A 16,127-nucleotide genomic window follows, 5' to 3' on the forward strand; every position below is an offset into this window, starting at 1 on the left:
ATCTCAAAGATCGGGATCGGGGCCGATCAAGGCATTTTTTAACTGATCGGAATCGGCTTTACTAATGCCGATCATAATCCGATCTTTTGTTTTACATCAGCATGTTCGCTGTGTGGAAATAGTTTGAATTGGAAAGTGAAACAAGTCCAACAGCGGTGTAATGTCTGCACTGTGAGCGTTTCACGAGGCGGTAGTAGCAGAGCTGCGTTCATTACTGTAGAATTTTACTGTTTATATGGTGTGTGAGTCAAGGATCACTCCGGTTTACAAAACAACTTAGTGATGCACTCGTTTAATAAAGAAATAAATACACGGTATATTCACATATTGTCGGGAGCAGAACACTTTATTAACTTCTTCTGTTACGGTACCGAATAGCAGACAGCTAGAGTCAAGCACGCTATTTCATGCACTATGGAAGCCCCAAAGGGTCAAAACACACTCACTTCGCATAGAAACGTCCATCAAACCATTGTCACAATACAAGCACTTTAAAAACTGGCTTTCCTTCATAACAAAAGAGCCTTTCCATTTTATTTTGGTATTCAGGTTTTACTGTAATGCTTTTAAGTAACTTTTTTTCTTATATTCAAGTTAAGCTGCTACACAGATTTCTGTTCATTTTCAGTGCATCACTGCATTAAACAGATTTTTTTTCTTCGAATGTAAAGTTTAAAGTAAAACTGTAATTATCTCAATCATTTTGATTGATTTTGTAAAAATACAAAACATTAAGCCAATAGCTTGGATGCAGCATTTTTCCCTTCAGCACTGCAGAGCTATTAAGTTGTTAAACATATACACTGGATTAATTTGAATAACTGTACTTGAAGTGTGCACTGTGTGAACAGTATTATCCAGTTCTTATCTAGACAATATCTAGAAAATACAAGTATCGGTTTGAGACTCGGTATCGGATCGGGATCAAAATTAATAATCGGGATCGGTATCGGGAACAAAAAAACGTGATCGGGACATCCCCAATTTTTACACCCAATATCCTTTCTAAAACGACCCTTCTTATTTTTATCTGGGCTTGGGACCAGCACTGAGAGTGCACTGACAAGCGCACTTTCCAGTGACTAAGCATTTTGGCAGACTGATGGCTAGGTGCTAGATTTTATACACCTGAATTCAGTGATTAAGAAGCGTGCCCCAATACTTTGTCTATATAGTGTATTTTTGGTCATATACTACATGTTTATGCTAATCTGTTGAATTGAATTGAATTTTGGAAACATATTGAATGTTGAATTGAATTTTCACCAGGTGGTGACCGTATCATTATAAATGATGAGTTCTATACCTAACAGTTAGAAGTAGACATGGTGGTTTTAAGGCAACATTTGGCTTCCATCAAAATTACTTGAAATTTAAGGAACCTCATAAGGCCGTAATTTTTTGATGGCTCAATAGTCCAGGTTTAGTGTGTAAAATTTGACCACAATGCAACCAATCGGCTCTGCTGGTTGAACTTTTGAATAAAGGGTTGGTTGGAAATTGAATGAAAAATGGTAATAGTTAATTATCAGACCATTTTTTGTCATTTGTTGCTTGTTTGTGCTCTTTACACCAAGTTTTATGGCAGCCCTGTCACAAATTCCAGCCTTGTATATGACAACGTAGAGATTCTTTTAAGACTGGGTCATGAAGTGCAAGTTTAATATAGTTAATTATGTGGCTGTACTTTGGCTGCATTTTGGACCAATCCTGTTAAATCCCATCTATGTCTAGTAGTGAGCTTCCATTGTACGTACATCAGATAACTATAAATGGTACTTAGGCATGACCGAGAACAATTATAACAGAGAAACAGTCCCATGTTATGATGCTTCTTACTGTGTACAATGCTTCCAACCAATGGTGACAAACTCTTCTTTTTCTAAATCTGCTTTTGGACTTTACAGATTATATGTGATACCCCGCATGCTGTGGTAGATGCCGTCAAAGGGGAGACGACCTGTGGAGAGGAGAAGGAGCCTAGAACACAAGTAATTCCTGAGCAGGACCTCGGCTCTGCTCACCAGCAAGAGGACCGTTTAGAGTTTCTGGTATGCAGATTATTTTTAAAAACAATGCAACAGTTCCAAATCACATCCTGCTTATTTTATATTAGTCCCAACCTGAAACGATGACCCACACAGGCTAATGGCATCCGGTCATTTGACAGATTAATCACTCATATTGGTCCCTCAGTGATATGCTGTGTGCTAATTTGAGCACTGCGTGCAGTTAGCTGATCAGTCCGTTAGTTAAGCCTGACAGTTATCGTGGGTCAGTATGGTGCTGCAGTTAGGATAATTAAAATGCCATAAGCTTTGTAATTCCTCCCATGTCAAGGGTCAGTATGAAAATTAGAAAGATTGGCATGCACCAATGCTGGTACAGGATAAAATCTTGGAAGAAATTGTTCCTTAAACGTGAGCAGGGTGGGACCAAACCAGTTAGAATTGGTCTAACCCCATCAGTGCCTTTTGAATGCAGAGCTCAAAGAAAGTGTCTAATAAATATAACAGCAAAAGATGAACATTGTGTCTCTAACTGTCCACCTACAACCAGTGCTAACATGGTTTGTGTTCCCAATACGAGGCCAGTGTGTTTAAATAGTATATAAAAATCCCAACGACACTGCTGCACCTGCTACACTCATACCAGAACAACACACACCATCATGTCATTACCCTGGTAGTATCATCACAGTGCTGAGAATGGTCCACCACCCGAACATCATCTGGTCAGTGCGGGTCCTATGGGAGTTTCTTTCGAATGATGAATTGAGTATGGAAGGTGCCAGTTCCAGTACTGACTGTGTACATACTGATACTTTATGTGCAAGTGATGAATGAATGAACAAGCTAAAGGAACTACATTAGTTTAGGTTCACACAGTTTTAGGTATTTTTACAAACCAGAGGAGAGGTGGAAATGGTCTTATCTGCATTGCTTGGCTTTGGGTTCTGATTCAGTATGTTTGTATATTGTATAGGAAGGTGAGTTGAGCAAGAAGAGAAAAGAATGTGAAGACATTGGGCATGAAGTAAGGAAAAGGCAGAAGAAATGTCTGGACTTGGTAAGTCTCTTCTCAGCTTTGTATCGCAGAACCTAATGAGGTGTCCAGTGATATAAAAAAAACCTTGTGTGATGCCGCTGTGGAGATAATCTTATTTACAGATGATTTTTTTCCCCAATAAATGTGTTATTGGAGAAAAAATTAAAGCAGTAATGGAAATGTGTTCAGAAAACTGCCATCTCTCAATGTGTTTCCTAAAAAGAACATGGAAAAGGGTGTTTTTTTACCTGGCGTGTCCAAGATTTTGCATACAGGCCTTTTCACATCAGAAACTTGCTGGGTGGGTGTGGTTAGGCTGAGACTGGGAGATTATGGCTTAGATTTTTCCTCCCAGAATCATGCAGAAGGTGGATAGGCTGATCAAATTTGTCTCTGGGTGTAAATTAATAAGGGAATGCCATCCGGCAGGCTGGGTGGCTACACAAACAACGATTGGCTGTTCATACAGGGTGAGAGCCGGAGCTGGTACCTCATAACTGATGCAACTACGCCTGCACAGAGTCAAGTATTAATTTGTTGATCAGGGTGTGGCTCTCTGTACACAAAGCTGATCTGCATATGAACTCGCCTCATGCAGGTGAAAAAATGTAGTCGGCTACTACACACGTGTCGGAGTGGGCGTGTGTCAGTCTTGCTCTTCTCAATCAGCAGTGGAGATCAGCATCAATAGAGAGGAAGCGTAAAGCAATCGGGTGATTGGATATGACCAGAACAGTTACTAAAGATTAATGAGTAAATAAGTAAATTAATAAATGAATGAATATGTGTGTGCCTGCAGGAGAGCCAGCTTGAGGATGAGCGCAGCAAAAATGAACGCTTGGCAGAGGAGGCCGAGCTCCTCAGGAGGAAGGCTCAGCTGCTAGAGCAGGTGGGTGAATGGGCGTATGAATATATGAAGTTGATTATTTGATGTTAAATATCCTGTCGTACTGTTTTTAAGTGACTCACTATATGTCCAAAAGTATTGGGACACCCCTTTTAATTTTTGAATTCATTTGTTTCAGTCACAGCAAGGGCAGTGGTAGCTCCAAGTTCACCCTGTTGGGCCCCTGAACAAGGCTCTCAACCCTCAATTGCTCAAATTGCATTCAATGCTTCAATCAGAAGCGTCTGCTGAATTCCAAAAATGTAAATGTAATGTCTAGCGGTTAAGGTACCGGACTAGTAATCGAAAGGTCGCTGGTTCAAGCCTCAACCCTGCCAAGTTGACACTGTTGGGCCCCTGAGCAAGACCCTTAACCTTCAATTGCCTAGACAATATGCCATCACAGTACTGTAAGTCGCTTTGGATAACAGTGTCTGCTAAAAAATCAGTTATCGAAAAGGAAATTAAAGTCTTCCAACCGTGCAGCAACAGTTTAGGGAAGGTCTTTTACTGTTCCAGCATGACTGTACCCCTGTGTACCAAACCAGGTCTATAAAAAGACATGAAGCAAAGCTTGGTGCCCAGCCAAATGAATGTGGTCATCTTTTGACTGAATGGGCACAGATTCTGACAGACATACAATTCAATGTCTTGTGAGAAACCTTCTGTTGTTATAGCTGAGAATATCACCTAGAGGTCACCAAAGGGCAATGGGAACCCCAACAATCACCACATCTGTTCACCGTATTTTTGAGGCACCATGTTTCTCATTCTTTGTGGCCTCTCTTTCTGCTGTAGTCTCATGCTGAAAATGAGGAGCTGAGGGACGAGCTCTCAGCCTTGAGCGCTCAGTACAGTTCAGTTCTCGAGGAGAACCAGAGACTTCGTGCCAAACTGGAGAACCTAGAGCAGGTCCTGAAGGTAAACCTGCAGATAAAAGTGTGCTGTTCTGTCCTAGTGATCTAGATTGAGTTTAATTCCTGGAACAGTGTGAATGTGTAATGATTAACCCTTTAATGGTCTGCTTAATCAGTTGGTTGAGCTTACTTCTTGGTTGACGTGTTAAACTAAAAAATATTGCTTGATGACACTGTGGTTTTAAGAAAACAACTTTTCTAACCTATATGGCAACTTGAAGCTAGCAGCTGGAAAATATAGGCAATATTATTATTGATGTTCTTTAAGCCTTTCAGACAAAGCCTCTTTTAACTCTTTGCTTTTGTGTGTGAGCTCAGCATATGCGAGAGGTCGCAGAGCGCAGGCAACAGCTGGAACTGGAACACGAGCAGGCCTTGGCTATCCTCAAGTTCAAGCAGGATGAGATCAAACGACTTCAGAGGGTCAGAATCAAAATATGAACATGAAATACCACAGATCATTTCTAATCTTCTAATACTGACACTTAATTCCCTGAACTCAAGCTTTACCATCAACTCCTTTTATTCAGAATATAGTTAATCATGTCTGTGTGTAGATACCCAACTGGTCAATAGCACAGCTGGGGATTTGAACCCCGGATCCCAGCTGTATTGGGCTAGCACAGCTTATAGCTGCAATAAATGCAATTATTTATTAGTAAATGCTTTCTTACAAAAATATACAAATTCAGGTGTAGCTTTTCTTAAAGCATTTTTAAACCAGTGTTACCAGCCTGCCTGGGCACTTGACAGACACGTTAAACCATGGGTCTATCTGAAGATCTAGTGAGCTACCTTACTTCCCAATGCCTACCTAGGCCGCTGCCTCAGTAGAGAGGATTCTAATAAGACATCGAACTCATATTTGTAATTTTTGTGGTAAAAGTTGTGTCGCACTGAATGCTGGGATTGCCTTCACGGAGCTGCCTCGTTATTCAGTCAGAATATTGCTCAGAATAAGGCGTCTCAGTAGTCAGCATTTTATTGACTGGTGACACTGAGGAAATCAAATTGATTATTAATGTGACACTTTTTGGTGTTGATTCTGAATATTTTATGTCACCATACTGACTGGTACTGGGGTTCACTGGTCTCGTCTGTGTTCTCTGTCTTACATCAGGCTCAGTTATTTGCCAAGAGGGAACATGAAGGGGTCGTGCAAAAGCTGGAGGTGAGAATTTACAATTCATTCATTCTTTCATTCATTTAATGTCTGGTGTACCAGCGCTTTATCCTGGTCAGGGTTGCAGTACGCCATGTAGTATATGTGGGATGTGGGATCTTTCTTTATGTGATGTACTTGTGTAAATGATCTAAACACAGTTTTTGTTATTTGTAGGACTTGATCCAGTTTGTAATGCGGAGAGAGCTGGTAAATGTGCTGTAGCATTCTCTCTCTTGTTCTTTCTCTCTAATAAAACTAACAAACGAGAATGATATCTCTCCCCTCCAGAGGGCTCTGCATCTCTGTATATTTGCCTTTTAAAACTGAGTGGAACTGCACGTTTTATCATCGCTGTTTCAATTCAAATATTTGCTGTAGGTAGATACCGGTTGTCTTTAAAAGCTGGATTCAGGTTGCAGTGCCTACCTGCTTGTATTTCTATGGTTGACCTTCAAATTCATACTCGCATGTGTATCTCTGTGTGTGTCTCTCTCTCACTTTTTCTCTCTCTTGTTCTGGATTCTTTGTTCTGATGTGTGCTGAGCAGAAAACATTGGACTGCATGCAGGTATTGATATTAGGCTCTTCAGTAATCCTTGCCCAGTGCATTCCCACTCCTCAACATCTGTTTACTTTGTTTGTTATGTACGTGTGTGTGTGTGTGTGCGTTTGAGTGCGATATTACCGAAACATAATTTTACTTTTAATATGTGTCACTGAAAAAGCTTGTAAGGCAATGGGTCTCAAACGTTTTGCTAGCTGGGCAGCAATGAGCTTATCAAATGAAATTAAAGTTTGTCATATTCAGGAATATACAATATATATACAGTGTATCACGAAAGTGAGTACACCCCTCACATTTCTGCAAATATTTCATTATATCTTTTCATGGGACAACACTATAGACATGAAACTTGGATATAACTAAGAGTAGTCAGTGTACAACTTGTATAGCAGTGTAGATTTACTGTCTTCTGAAAATAACTCAACACACAGCCATTAATGTCTAAATGGCTGGCAACATAAGTGAGTACACCCCACAGTGAACATGTCCAAATTGTGCCTAAAGTGTCAATATTTTGTGTGACCACCATTATTATCACTGCCTTAACCCTCCTGGGCATGGAATTCACCAGAGCTGCACAGGTTGCTACTGGAATCCTCTTCCACTCCTCCGTGATGACATCACGGAGCTGGTGGATGTTAGACACCTTAAACTCCTCCACCTTCCACTTGAGGATGCGCCACAGGTGCTCAATTGGGTTTAGTCCATCACCTTTACCTTCAGCTTCCTCAGCAAGGCAGTTGTCATCTTGGAGGTTGTGTTTGGGGTCGTTATCCTGTTGGAAAACTGCCATGAGGCCCAGTTTTCGAAGGGAGGGGATCATGCTCTGTTTCAGAATGTCACAGTACATGTTGGAATTCATGTTTCCCTCAATGAACTGCAGCTCCCCAGTGCCAGCAACACTCATGCAGCCCAAGACCATGATGCTACCACCACCATGCTTGACTGTAGGCAAGATACAGTTGTCTTGGTACTTCTCACCAGGGCGCCGCCACACATGCTGGACACCATCTGAGCCAAACAAGTTTATCTTGGTCTCGTCAGACCACAGGGCATTCCAGTAATCCATGTTCTTGGACTGCTTGTCTTCAGCAAACTGTTTGCTGGCTTTCTTGTGCGTCAGCTTCCTTCTGGGATGACGACCATGCAGACCGAGTTGATGCAGTGTGCGGCGTATGGTCTGAGCACTGACAGGCTGACCTCCCACGTCTTCAACCTCTGCAGCAATGCTGGCAGCACTCATGTGTCTATTTTTTAAAGCCAACCTCTGGATATGACGCCGAACACGTGGACTCAACTTCTTTGGTCGACCCTGGCGAAGCCTGTTCCGAGTGGAACCTGTCCTGGAAAACCGCTGTATGACCTTGGCCACCATGCTGTAGCTCAGTTTCAGGGTGTTAGCAATCTTCTTATAGCCCAGGCCATCTTTGTGGAGAGCAACAATTATATTTCTCACATCCTCAGAGAGTTCTTTGCCATGAGGTGCCATGTTGAATATCCAGTGGCCAGTATGAGAGAATTGTACCCAGAACACCAAATTTAACAGCCCTGCTCCCCATTTACACCTGGGACCTTGACACATGACATCAGGGAGGGACAACGACACATTTGGGCACAATTTGGACATGTTCACTGTGGGGTGTACTCACTTATGTTGCCAGCTATTTCGACATTAATGGCTGTGTGTTGAGTTATTTTCAGAAGACAGTAAATCTACACTGCTATACAAGCTGTACACTGACTACTCTAAGTTATATCCAAGTTTCATGTCTATAGTGTTGTCCCATGAAAAGATATAATGAAATATTTGCAGAAATGTGAGGGGTGTACTCACTTTCGTGATACACTGTATATATATATATATATATATATATATATATATATATATGATTCAAAGGAACCTCGATTTAATGGAGGTCCGTGAAATGCAATTGTCCGAAAAAGTCAGGTTTTTTTTTCCAGTGGGTGCAACACAGAATATGTGAATACAAAATATGTGAATATGAAATGTAAAACCTGTAAACCATAACTAAGCACAAAAACTTGCAAAAATTAAGCATAAAACACAGAGAAAAAGGCGAGAACAGACAACGAGAACAAAGCGAGCCTCCTGGCAAAATAAAGCCTATCACTCATATAAACAGAGAGACGTACGCCGGCTACTGGACAATTACTAAACTCCTGGTACTGGTACCGCGAGAATTTTAAACAGTCGGACCGGACATTTGGTTTTCCAGATTTTGTCTGTTAAATTCAAAATTCATTAGATAGAGGTCCGTTAAATCGAGGTTTCACTGTACATATAAATGTGTATATATATACAGGGGTTGGACAAAATAACTGAAACACCTGGTTTTAGACCACAATAATTTATTAGTATGGTGTAGGGCCTCCTTTTGCGGCCAATACAGCGTCAATTCGTCTTGGAAATGACATATACAAGTCCTGCACAGTGGTCAGAGGGATTTTAAGCCATTCTTCTTGCAGGATAGTGGCCAGGTCACTACGTGATGCTGGTGGAGGAAAACGTTTCCTGACTCGCTTCTCCAAAACACCCCAAAGTGGCTCAATAATATTTAGATCTGGTGACTGTGCAGGCCATGGGAGATGTTCAACTTCACTTTCATGTTCATCAAACCAATCTTTCACCAGTCTTGCTGTGTGTATTGGTGCATTGTCATCCTGATACACGGCACCGCCATTGGATGCACATGGTCCTCCAGAATGGTTCGGTAGTCCCTGGCAGTGACGCGCCCATCTAGCACAAGTATTGGGCCAAGGGAATGCCATGATATGGCAGCCCAAACCATCACTGATCCACCCCCATGCTTCACTCTGGGCATGCAACAGTCTGGGTGGTACGCTTCTTTGGGGCTTCTCCACACCGTAACTCTCCCGGATGTGGGGAAAACAGTAAAGGTGGACTCATCAGAGAACATTACATGTTTCACATTGTCCACAGCCCAAGATTTGCACTCCTTGCACCATTGAAACCGACGTTTGGCATTGGCACGAGTGACCAAAGGTTTGGCTATAGCAGCCCGGCCGTGTATATTGACCCTGTGGAGCTCCCAACGGACAGTTCTGGTGGAAACAGGAGAGTCGAGGTGCACATTTAATTCTGCCGTGATTTGGGCAGCCGTGGTTTTATGTTTTTTGGATACAATCCGGGTTAGCACCCGAACATCCCTTTCAGACAGCTTCCTCTTGCGTCCACAGTTAATCCTGTTGGATGTGGTTTGTCCTTCTTGGTGGTATGCTGACATTACCCTGGATACCGTGGCTCTTGATACATCACAAAGACTTGCTGTCTTGGTCACAGATGCGCCAGCAAGACGTGCACCAACAATTTGTCCTCTTTTGAACTCTGGTATGTCACCCATAATGTTGTGTGCATTGCAATATTTTGAGCAAAACTGTGCTCTTACCCTGCTAATTGAACCTTCACACTCTGCTCTTACTGGTGCAATGTGCAATTAATGAAGATTGGCCACCAGACTGGTCCAATTTAGCCATGAAACCTCCCACACTAAAATGACAGGTGTTTCAGTTATTTTGTCCAACCCCTGTATATATATACAGTACACATGTTCACAACTCTATGCAGTCTGGATGGGTATTGGGTATATAACTATTCATATTCGCTATTCTGGTTGAGGGCTCGAATAGCTTGTGGGAAAAAGCTCCTCCTCATCCTCTCTGTCTTGGCCTTTAAGGAGCAAAATCGCTTCAATGACTGCAATAGTGGACAAAGCTGCTCTCTGTGTCTATGTCATTGAATAAAAGATTGGGCTGAAGTGTACGAGGTGCCAGAAAATGGCCAATGAGCTACAGCATATTAAAGAATCCCATTTCTAGGGTGTTAAAAACCTATATTCACTTCCATTGCTTTTATGTGTTCCTTGTGCATCAAATAATTTAGTCCTTTTGGCTGTGTTAGAAGATATACGGCCTATACAAGATTATATCAAGAATACCTGTGACCCGTGCAATCAGTGCAAACTGTGACTTTTTTCATCCAATTTAGTGCAGCCAATTAGTCTTCCATTGTTGGGGACCCTGATCAAGTCAGAGGAGTCCGCCGACTTCTTATCCACCCATACTTCGGTGGATTTGTGTAAGAGGCCAGTCTTATAAGACAGTCACACACTGATTTTCGTCTTCCTTCACTTCTATACGGGCGAGTCGGGCTGCTAACCAGGGTCCCTACATAACGTCAAAGACTCCACCACTTCTTTTTTTGTCTGTTTTTTCACACCAAGCAGACTAGAGGCCTATTTTGTCTGCTGCAGGCACTGCCAGTTGTGGCAGATAGGGGGCGCCTAGCAGGCACAATGTAGTGAAAAGGTTATTTGTAGTTAGCCAACCAGACTTTTCATATGCTGTATTTAAATAGTAGAACTATTAAAAGCAGTTATCATCTTGCTATCCAATACTATCCATTTATCTTTCTATCATTTCCTACATGTTGTACATTTCGGTACATGTTGATGCCTTCTCAGTGCCCATTTTGCGACCAACATGTCACTAGTTTTAGCATCACACAGTAAGTGTGATTTTTTTTTTTTTTTTTTTTTTACAGGAAACTGCTTGTTTTTTTAGACCCGTGTGTAAATGCTAGTATGATGAGGCCCTGTTTTCTCAGTGTCTGCCAGGAAGCTAAACCACAGTCCCGGAAGTTAAACTGGCTGTAGTTTCTCTCAGCTTGTCATAGACTGTGCTTATTAGAAGCCTGTAATACACACTCAGCAAAACGGAAAAATGACTGCAAACCTCTCCCTGTTTTACACTTCTCTTTTCATTTCCCTGTGTTTCTGCCAACTACAATGTAGTTAAGTGTTTGGATAAGCTAACTGGTCCAGCAGGATCTAAAAGTCAGGTTCCAGTACCAAAACTGTGTTTCCGAACTTCTGGCTGGCTACTTTTGATTATTAAGTATATTTTACCACAGATAGTATATTAACCACCACAGACAGCTATAAAAGCTTGTCTGAAGACTTCCTAGAAGAGTGGAGGCTGTTATAGCTGCAACATAAGCAACTCACTGTTAATAGAATAAAATAGAATACTTTTATTTGTCATATATACATACACTGATCAACCATAACATTAAAACCACCTCCTTGTTTCTACACTCGCTGTCCATTTTATCTGCTGCACTTACCATATAGGAGCACTTTGTAGTCCTACAATTACTGACTAGTTCACCTATTTCTCTACATACTTTTTTAACCTGCTTTCACCCTGTTCTTCAATGATCAGGACCCCCACAGGACCACCACAGAGCAGGTATTATTTAGGTGGTGGATCATTGCAGTGCACTGCAGTGACACTGACATGGTGGTGGTGTGTTAGTGTGTGTTGTGCTGGTATGAGTGGATCAGACACAACAGCGCTGCTGGAGTTTTTAAATACCGTGTCCACTCACTGTCCACTCTATTAGACACTCCTGCCTAGTTGGTCCACCTTGTAGATGTAAAGTCAGAGACGATCGCTCATCTATTGCTGCTGTTTGAGTTGGTCATCTTCTAGACCTTCATCAGTGGTCACAGGACGCTGCCGGCTGGTTATTTTTGGTTAGTGGACTATTCTCAGTCCAGCAGTGGCAGTGAGGTATTTAAAAACTCCATCAGCGCTAATGTGTCTGATCCACTCATACTAGCACAACACACACTAACACACCACCACCATGTCAGTGTCACTGCAGTGCTGAGAATGACCCACCACCTAAATAATACCTGCTCTGTAGTGGTCCTGGGAGGGTCCTGACCATTAAAGAACAGCATGAAAGGGGGCTTACAAAGCATGCAGAGAAACAGATGGACTACAGTCAGTAATTGTAGAACTACAAAGTGCTTCTATATGGTAAGTGAAGCCAATAAAATGGACAATGTGTGTAGAAACAAGGATGTGGTTAGGTGGATAGGTTTGCATATCACATCTTGTTTGGAAGCTGGGGTCACAGCGCAGGGTCAGCCAATGTGTGGTGCCCCTGGAGCCGAGAGGGTTAAGGTCTTTGCTCAATGGCCCAACAGTGGCTGCATGACAGAGCTGGGATTGGAACTCTCACCCTTTCAATTAATAGCCTAAAGCGCTACCCACTAGGCTACCACAGTCCCTAAAGTACCTCTAAAGTAACTAAGGCTGGTTACCTTACATTCTGACAGCCAGAGATGCTTTAACATGCTAGTCACTTCACGTTTTTACTTTTTTTCTGCTGTCTGTGTGCTTGTGTAGGCGAAGGTGCAGGAGCTGGAGCAGAAGTGCCGGAATCAGAGCGAGCAGTTCGGCCTGCTCTCTCAAGAGCTGGAAAAATTTCGCCAGCAAGCCTCCAAGATCGACCTGTCAGCTCCTGGACTCCTGTGCTCCGGAATTACACTCCCCAATGGACTCAACCTGTCCACAGATACCGGTAACGAACCACTAATCCATTACAGAGATTTTTTTTACAGTGGCGGCCAATGATGTCATGCGTCCCCTCCGACATGTGGCCGTCGATCGCCTCTTTTCACCTGCCAGGGGCGGAGTATCACCAGCACATTATTGCGCATGGCAATCTTCCTGCCAGCAGAGGCCACACTTGCAGTTACGACGGGAACCCATTCGACTGTTATCCCTCCCCCTACAGACACACAGCCGATCATATGGCTGTGTAGGTGCCTTACCGGCAATGTTTGTGTTTTTTAGCTACTCCACCACCTCTGCCTTACAGTTTCTCTCTAAAGCTTCACATTTTCACAACGTTTCCTTGATAATCTGTTTCTCTGTGAGCACTCTTGCTAAAACGCTCTCCTGATAGTCCGTTTTGTGCCCGTTTGTGTGCTTCACATCTACGTATAGATTTTGCCACTCTGTGTATCTTCTTCCCCTCTCTTGTCTCTCTTTATCCTCCCATACTTTATTCCTTTCTCTGTCCTCCTCTTCCCTCCAGGCACTAATGCCTCATGGGACGACATCGCCTTTTGGAGTCTGGAGGGCAACGAGGCCCTCTGTGACATCTCTGAGCATGGTATTCTGGCTCCCCGTTTTCAGCTGTTGTTTCACTAACAGGAAACACTAACTCTCCTGCATGGCTGATTTTACTTCATGCCACTTTAACACGGCGTGCAATGAGTCTTGGGTGTGCTGTGTGTGTTACAACAGATTATTGTCATAGTGTTCAGTGCAGTCATTCTAAAATTGCAAAGGCGCAAACCATCAGAAGCATATCATTTATTTAATATCATTTATTTTATGTACCGGTTAGCATTTAGTGTTTCTAATACATTTCAGTCTTTAGAAAGGGTGTCCACATAGTTTCGACCATGTAGTCTATTGTCTTGTAGGTACAACTGTGACTGAATATAAGCACAGTCTGAGCACAGTTTATAAGTCTGAATGGATGAGCCCAGGTGATTATGAAGGGTTAACTTCTAACAGCTAAGGCTAACAGTTTGGCTAATTAGCATGTAGCTTTTATACAGACAATACTCAGGCAGATGGACAGTGAAAGCCAGTCAGTTTACACAGATGTGTTCATTAAGCATTGACCAAACATCCATCCAGTTTCTGGCACACGTTTAAAGCAGTGAACATAGCAATATGTTTGCTAACACGTCATTATTAGCCTTGCGTTTCTACATCACAACTGCACTACAAGTTGACATTTTTGTTTTGCTCTCATTCACCTGGATTTTATTTTAGGCATGTCAGTGTGTCCATTGAAATCTGTGGCATGTACTTAGTATTAATCCTGAATTCCTTTTATTTTTATGTTATTTCCTTTCTTCTGTTCACCCGTCTGTCTTCCTGCTCCTCTCAGATCTGGCCGCTGTGCTGCGGTCCGGCTCGGCACCGTACGCTGCGGGTCTGTCCCGGTCAGAGCGTTCGCCCGCCACGAAACACCGCGAGCTTCCCAGCCCGAGTCTGAAGTCGAGCTCCACTTCCAGCACCTCTCCGCCCAAGTCCACCCACCTGTCGCCCAAATCGGCATCGGACTCCCGCAAGGCCAGCCCTACGCCTGAGGTAACTTCAGTGTGTGATCATAAAGCAGCGTGATGCAACTAATAGAGTTTCATTAAGGTCCAAATGTGAGTGCTGGCACCAGGGAAGAAAGAGTTTGATACTGCTTTCTGTGAGGATTCATTACACTGGCTGATGTAAACTGTACACATCCTGTGTCAGGGTGGAGTGTATGCGACAGAGGAGTTACCACAGGGGATAAGAAATGACTAAATTGGGACGGGGGCACAAAAAATTGCAAAAAATTATTTTTAAGCCTTAAGTAATTTAAATGTGGAAAAATTTGAATTGGTATGGTTATGGTCTATCTATCTATCTATCTATCTATCTATCTATCTATCTATCAATGTATTTCCTCGGCTGCTCCCGTTAGGGGTCCTCGGCGGATCGTGATCAGCATTATTGATTTGGCACAGTTTTTACGCCGGATTCCCTTCCTGACACAACCCTCCCTATTTATCCGGGCTTGGGACCGGCACTGCAATGCACTGGTTTGTGCATCCTAGTGGCTAGGTACCTATAGGACAATTCAGTGTCTCCAATTAGCCTGGCGGCATGTTTTTGGTCTGTGGGAGGAAACCCATGCAGACACGAGGAGAACATGCAAACTCCGCACAGAAAGGACCCAGACCTCGGGAATGGAACCCAGGTCCTTCTTGCTGCTACCCACTTAGCCACCGTGCCGCCCTGGTGTAGTTATGATATTCTTTACTATATTTGTCGATGCATGTTAGGTGGACACCGCTAGTGAAGTTGAAGAGCTGGACATTGATGTATCACCTTCTCCGTTTCCGGCCAGTCGAGGAGCTGCTAAACTCCAGGTTTTTATCGCTCGTTACAGGTAAAGATCTCCTGAAACTTACAGCCTATACACTATCCAGTCAAATGTTCTTATTTTTCTGACACAGCACTTGTATGATACTCAAATATCAGTCTGATATCAGTCAGTGGTAGCTTAGTGGTTAAGGTATTGGACCCGTGATCGAAAGTTTGCTGAGTCAAGCCCCATCTCTGTCAAGATGCCAATATCAGGCCTCTGAGCAAGGCACTTAACCCTCAGTTGCTCACATTGTATTAGTCAGTACTGAAGATCACTGTTTTCTCTGCAGAAAACATTAATATGAAGCATTGAATGATGTAGTGTATACTAACAATACTATATAGTATAGGAATAACTAGGTGTATCTATGCTCTAGTCTCTATAAGGCTTTATTTTTGACTGCTGCCCTCTTTTTGAGGTTGCCACAGTGAATCATTCTGGTCTGCATGCCTGATTTGCACCACGTACCATTTTCATATAAGATATAATTTCACGGATCGGCAAGGGCGGGAGGATTTAAAATAAAATTATACAACGTGCATAACGATACTGCTCACCAATGATGGAACAGCAGTGGTAACCCTGAGCTTTTTTGGTGCAATGAGATGCTCCCATCTAGGGGTGATAGGAGACAATAACACCCGAAGTGTGTTTGTTATGTCCAGTCTGTTTGGTCATCCCCCTCTCTACAGACATAGCCAACCGTGCAAACACAAAAAATATAT

General features: G+C 42.7%; 1 protein-coding gene across 1 annotated transcript in view; it reads left to right on the forward strand.

The window, feature by feature from the left end:
• Positions 1-16,127, forward strand: part of LOC134303729 (peripheral-type benzodiazepine receptor-associated protein 1-like) — an 80,189-nt gene that overhangs the window by 44,532 nt on the left and 19,530 nt on the right. Inside the window, exons 7-17 of the mRNA XM_062989200.1 lie at positions 1,908-2,051; positions 2,986-3,069; positions 3,848-3,937; positions 4,733-4,855; positions 5,170-5,274; positions 5,972-6,022; positions 6,564-6,584; positions 12,819-12,993; positions 13,513-13,590; positions 14,383-14,585; positions 15,317-15,423. Of these exons, the coding sequence (XP_062845270.1) occupies positions 1,908-2,051; positions 2,986-3,069; positions 3,848-3,937; positions 4,733-4,855; positions 5,170-5,274; positions 5,972-6,022; positions 6,564-6,584; positions 12,819-12,993; positions 13,513-13,590; positions 14,383-14,585; positions 15,317-15,423 (1,181 nt within the window). The remainder of the gene's footprint in view (positions 1-1,907; positions 2,052-2,985; positions 3,070-3,847; positions 3,938-4,732; positions 4,856-5,169; positions 5,275-5,971; positions 6,023-6,563; positions 6,585-12,818; positions 12,994-13,512; positions 13,591-14,382; positions 14,586-15,316; positions 15,424-16,127) is intronic.

This window comes from Trichomycterus rosablanca, chromosome 26 (genome assembly GCF_030014385.1).
Source record: "Trichomycterus rosablanca isolate fTriRos1 chromosome 26, fTriRos1.hap1, whole genome shotgun sequence".
NCBI lineage: Eukaryota > Metazoa > Chordata > Actinopteri > Siluriformes > Trichomycteridae > Trichomycterus > Trichomycterus rosablanca.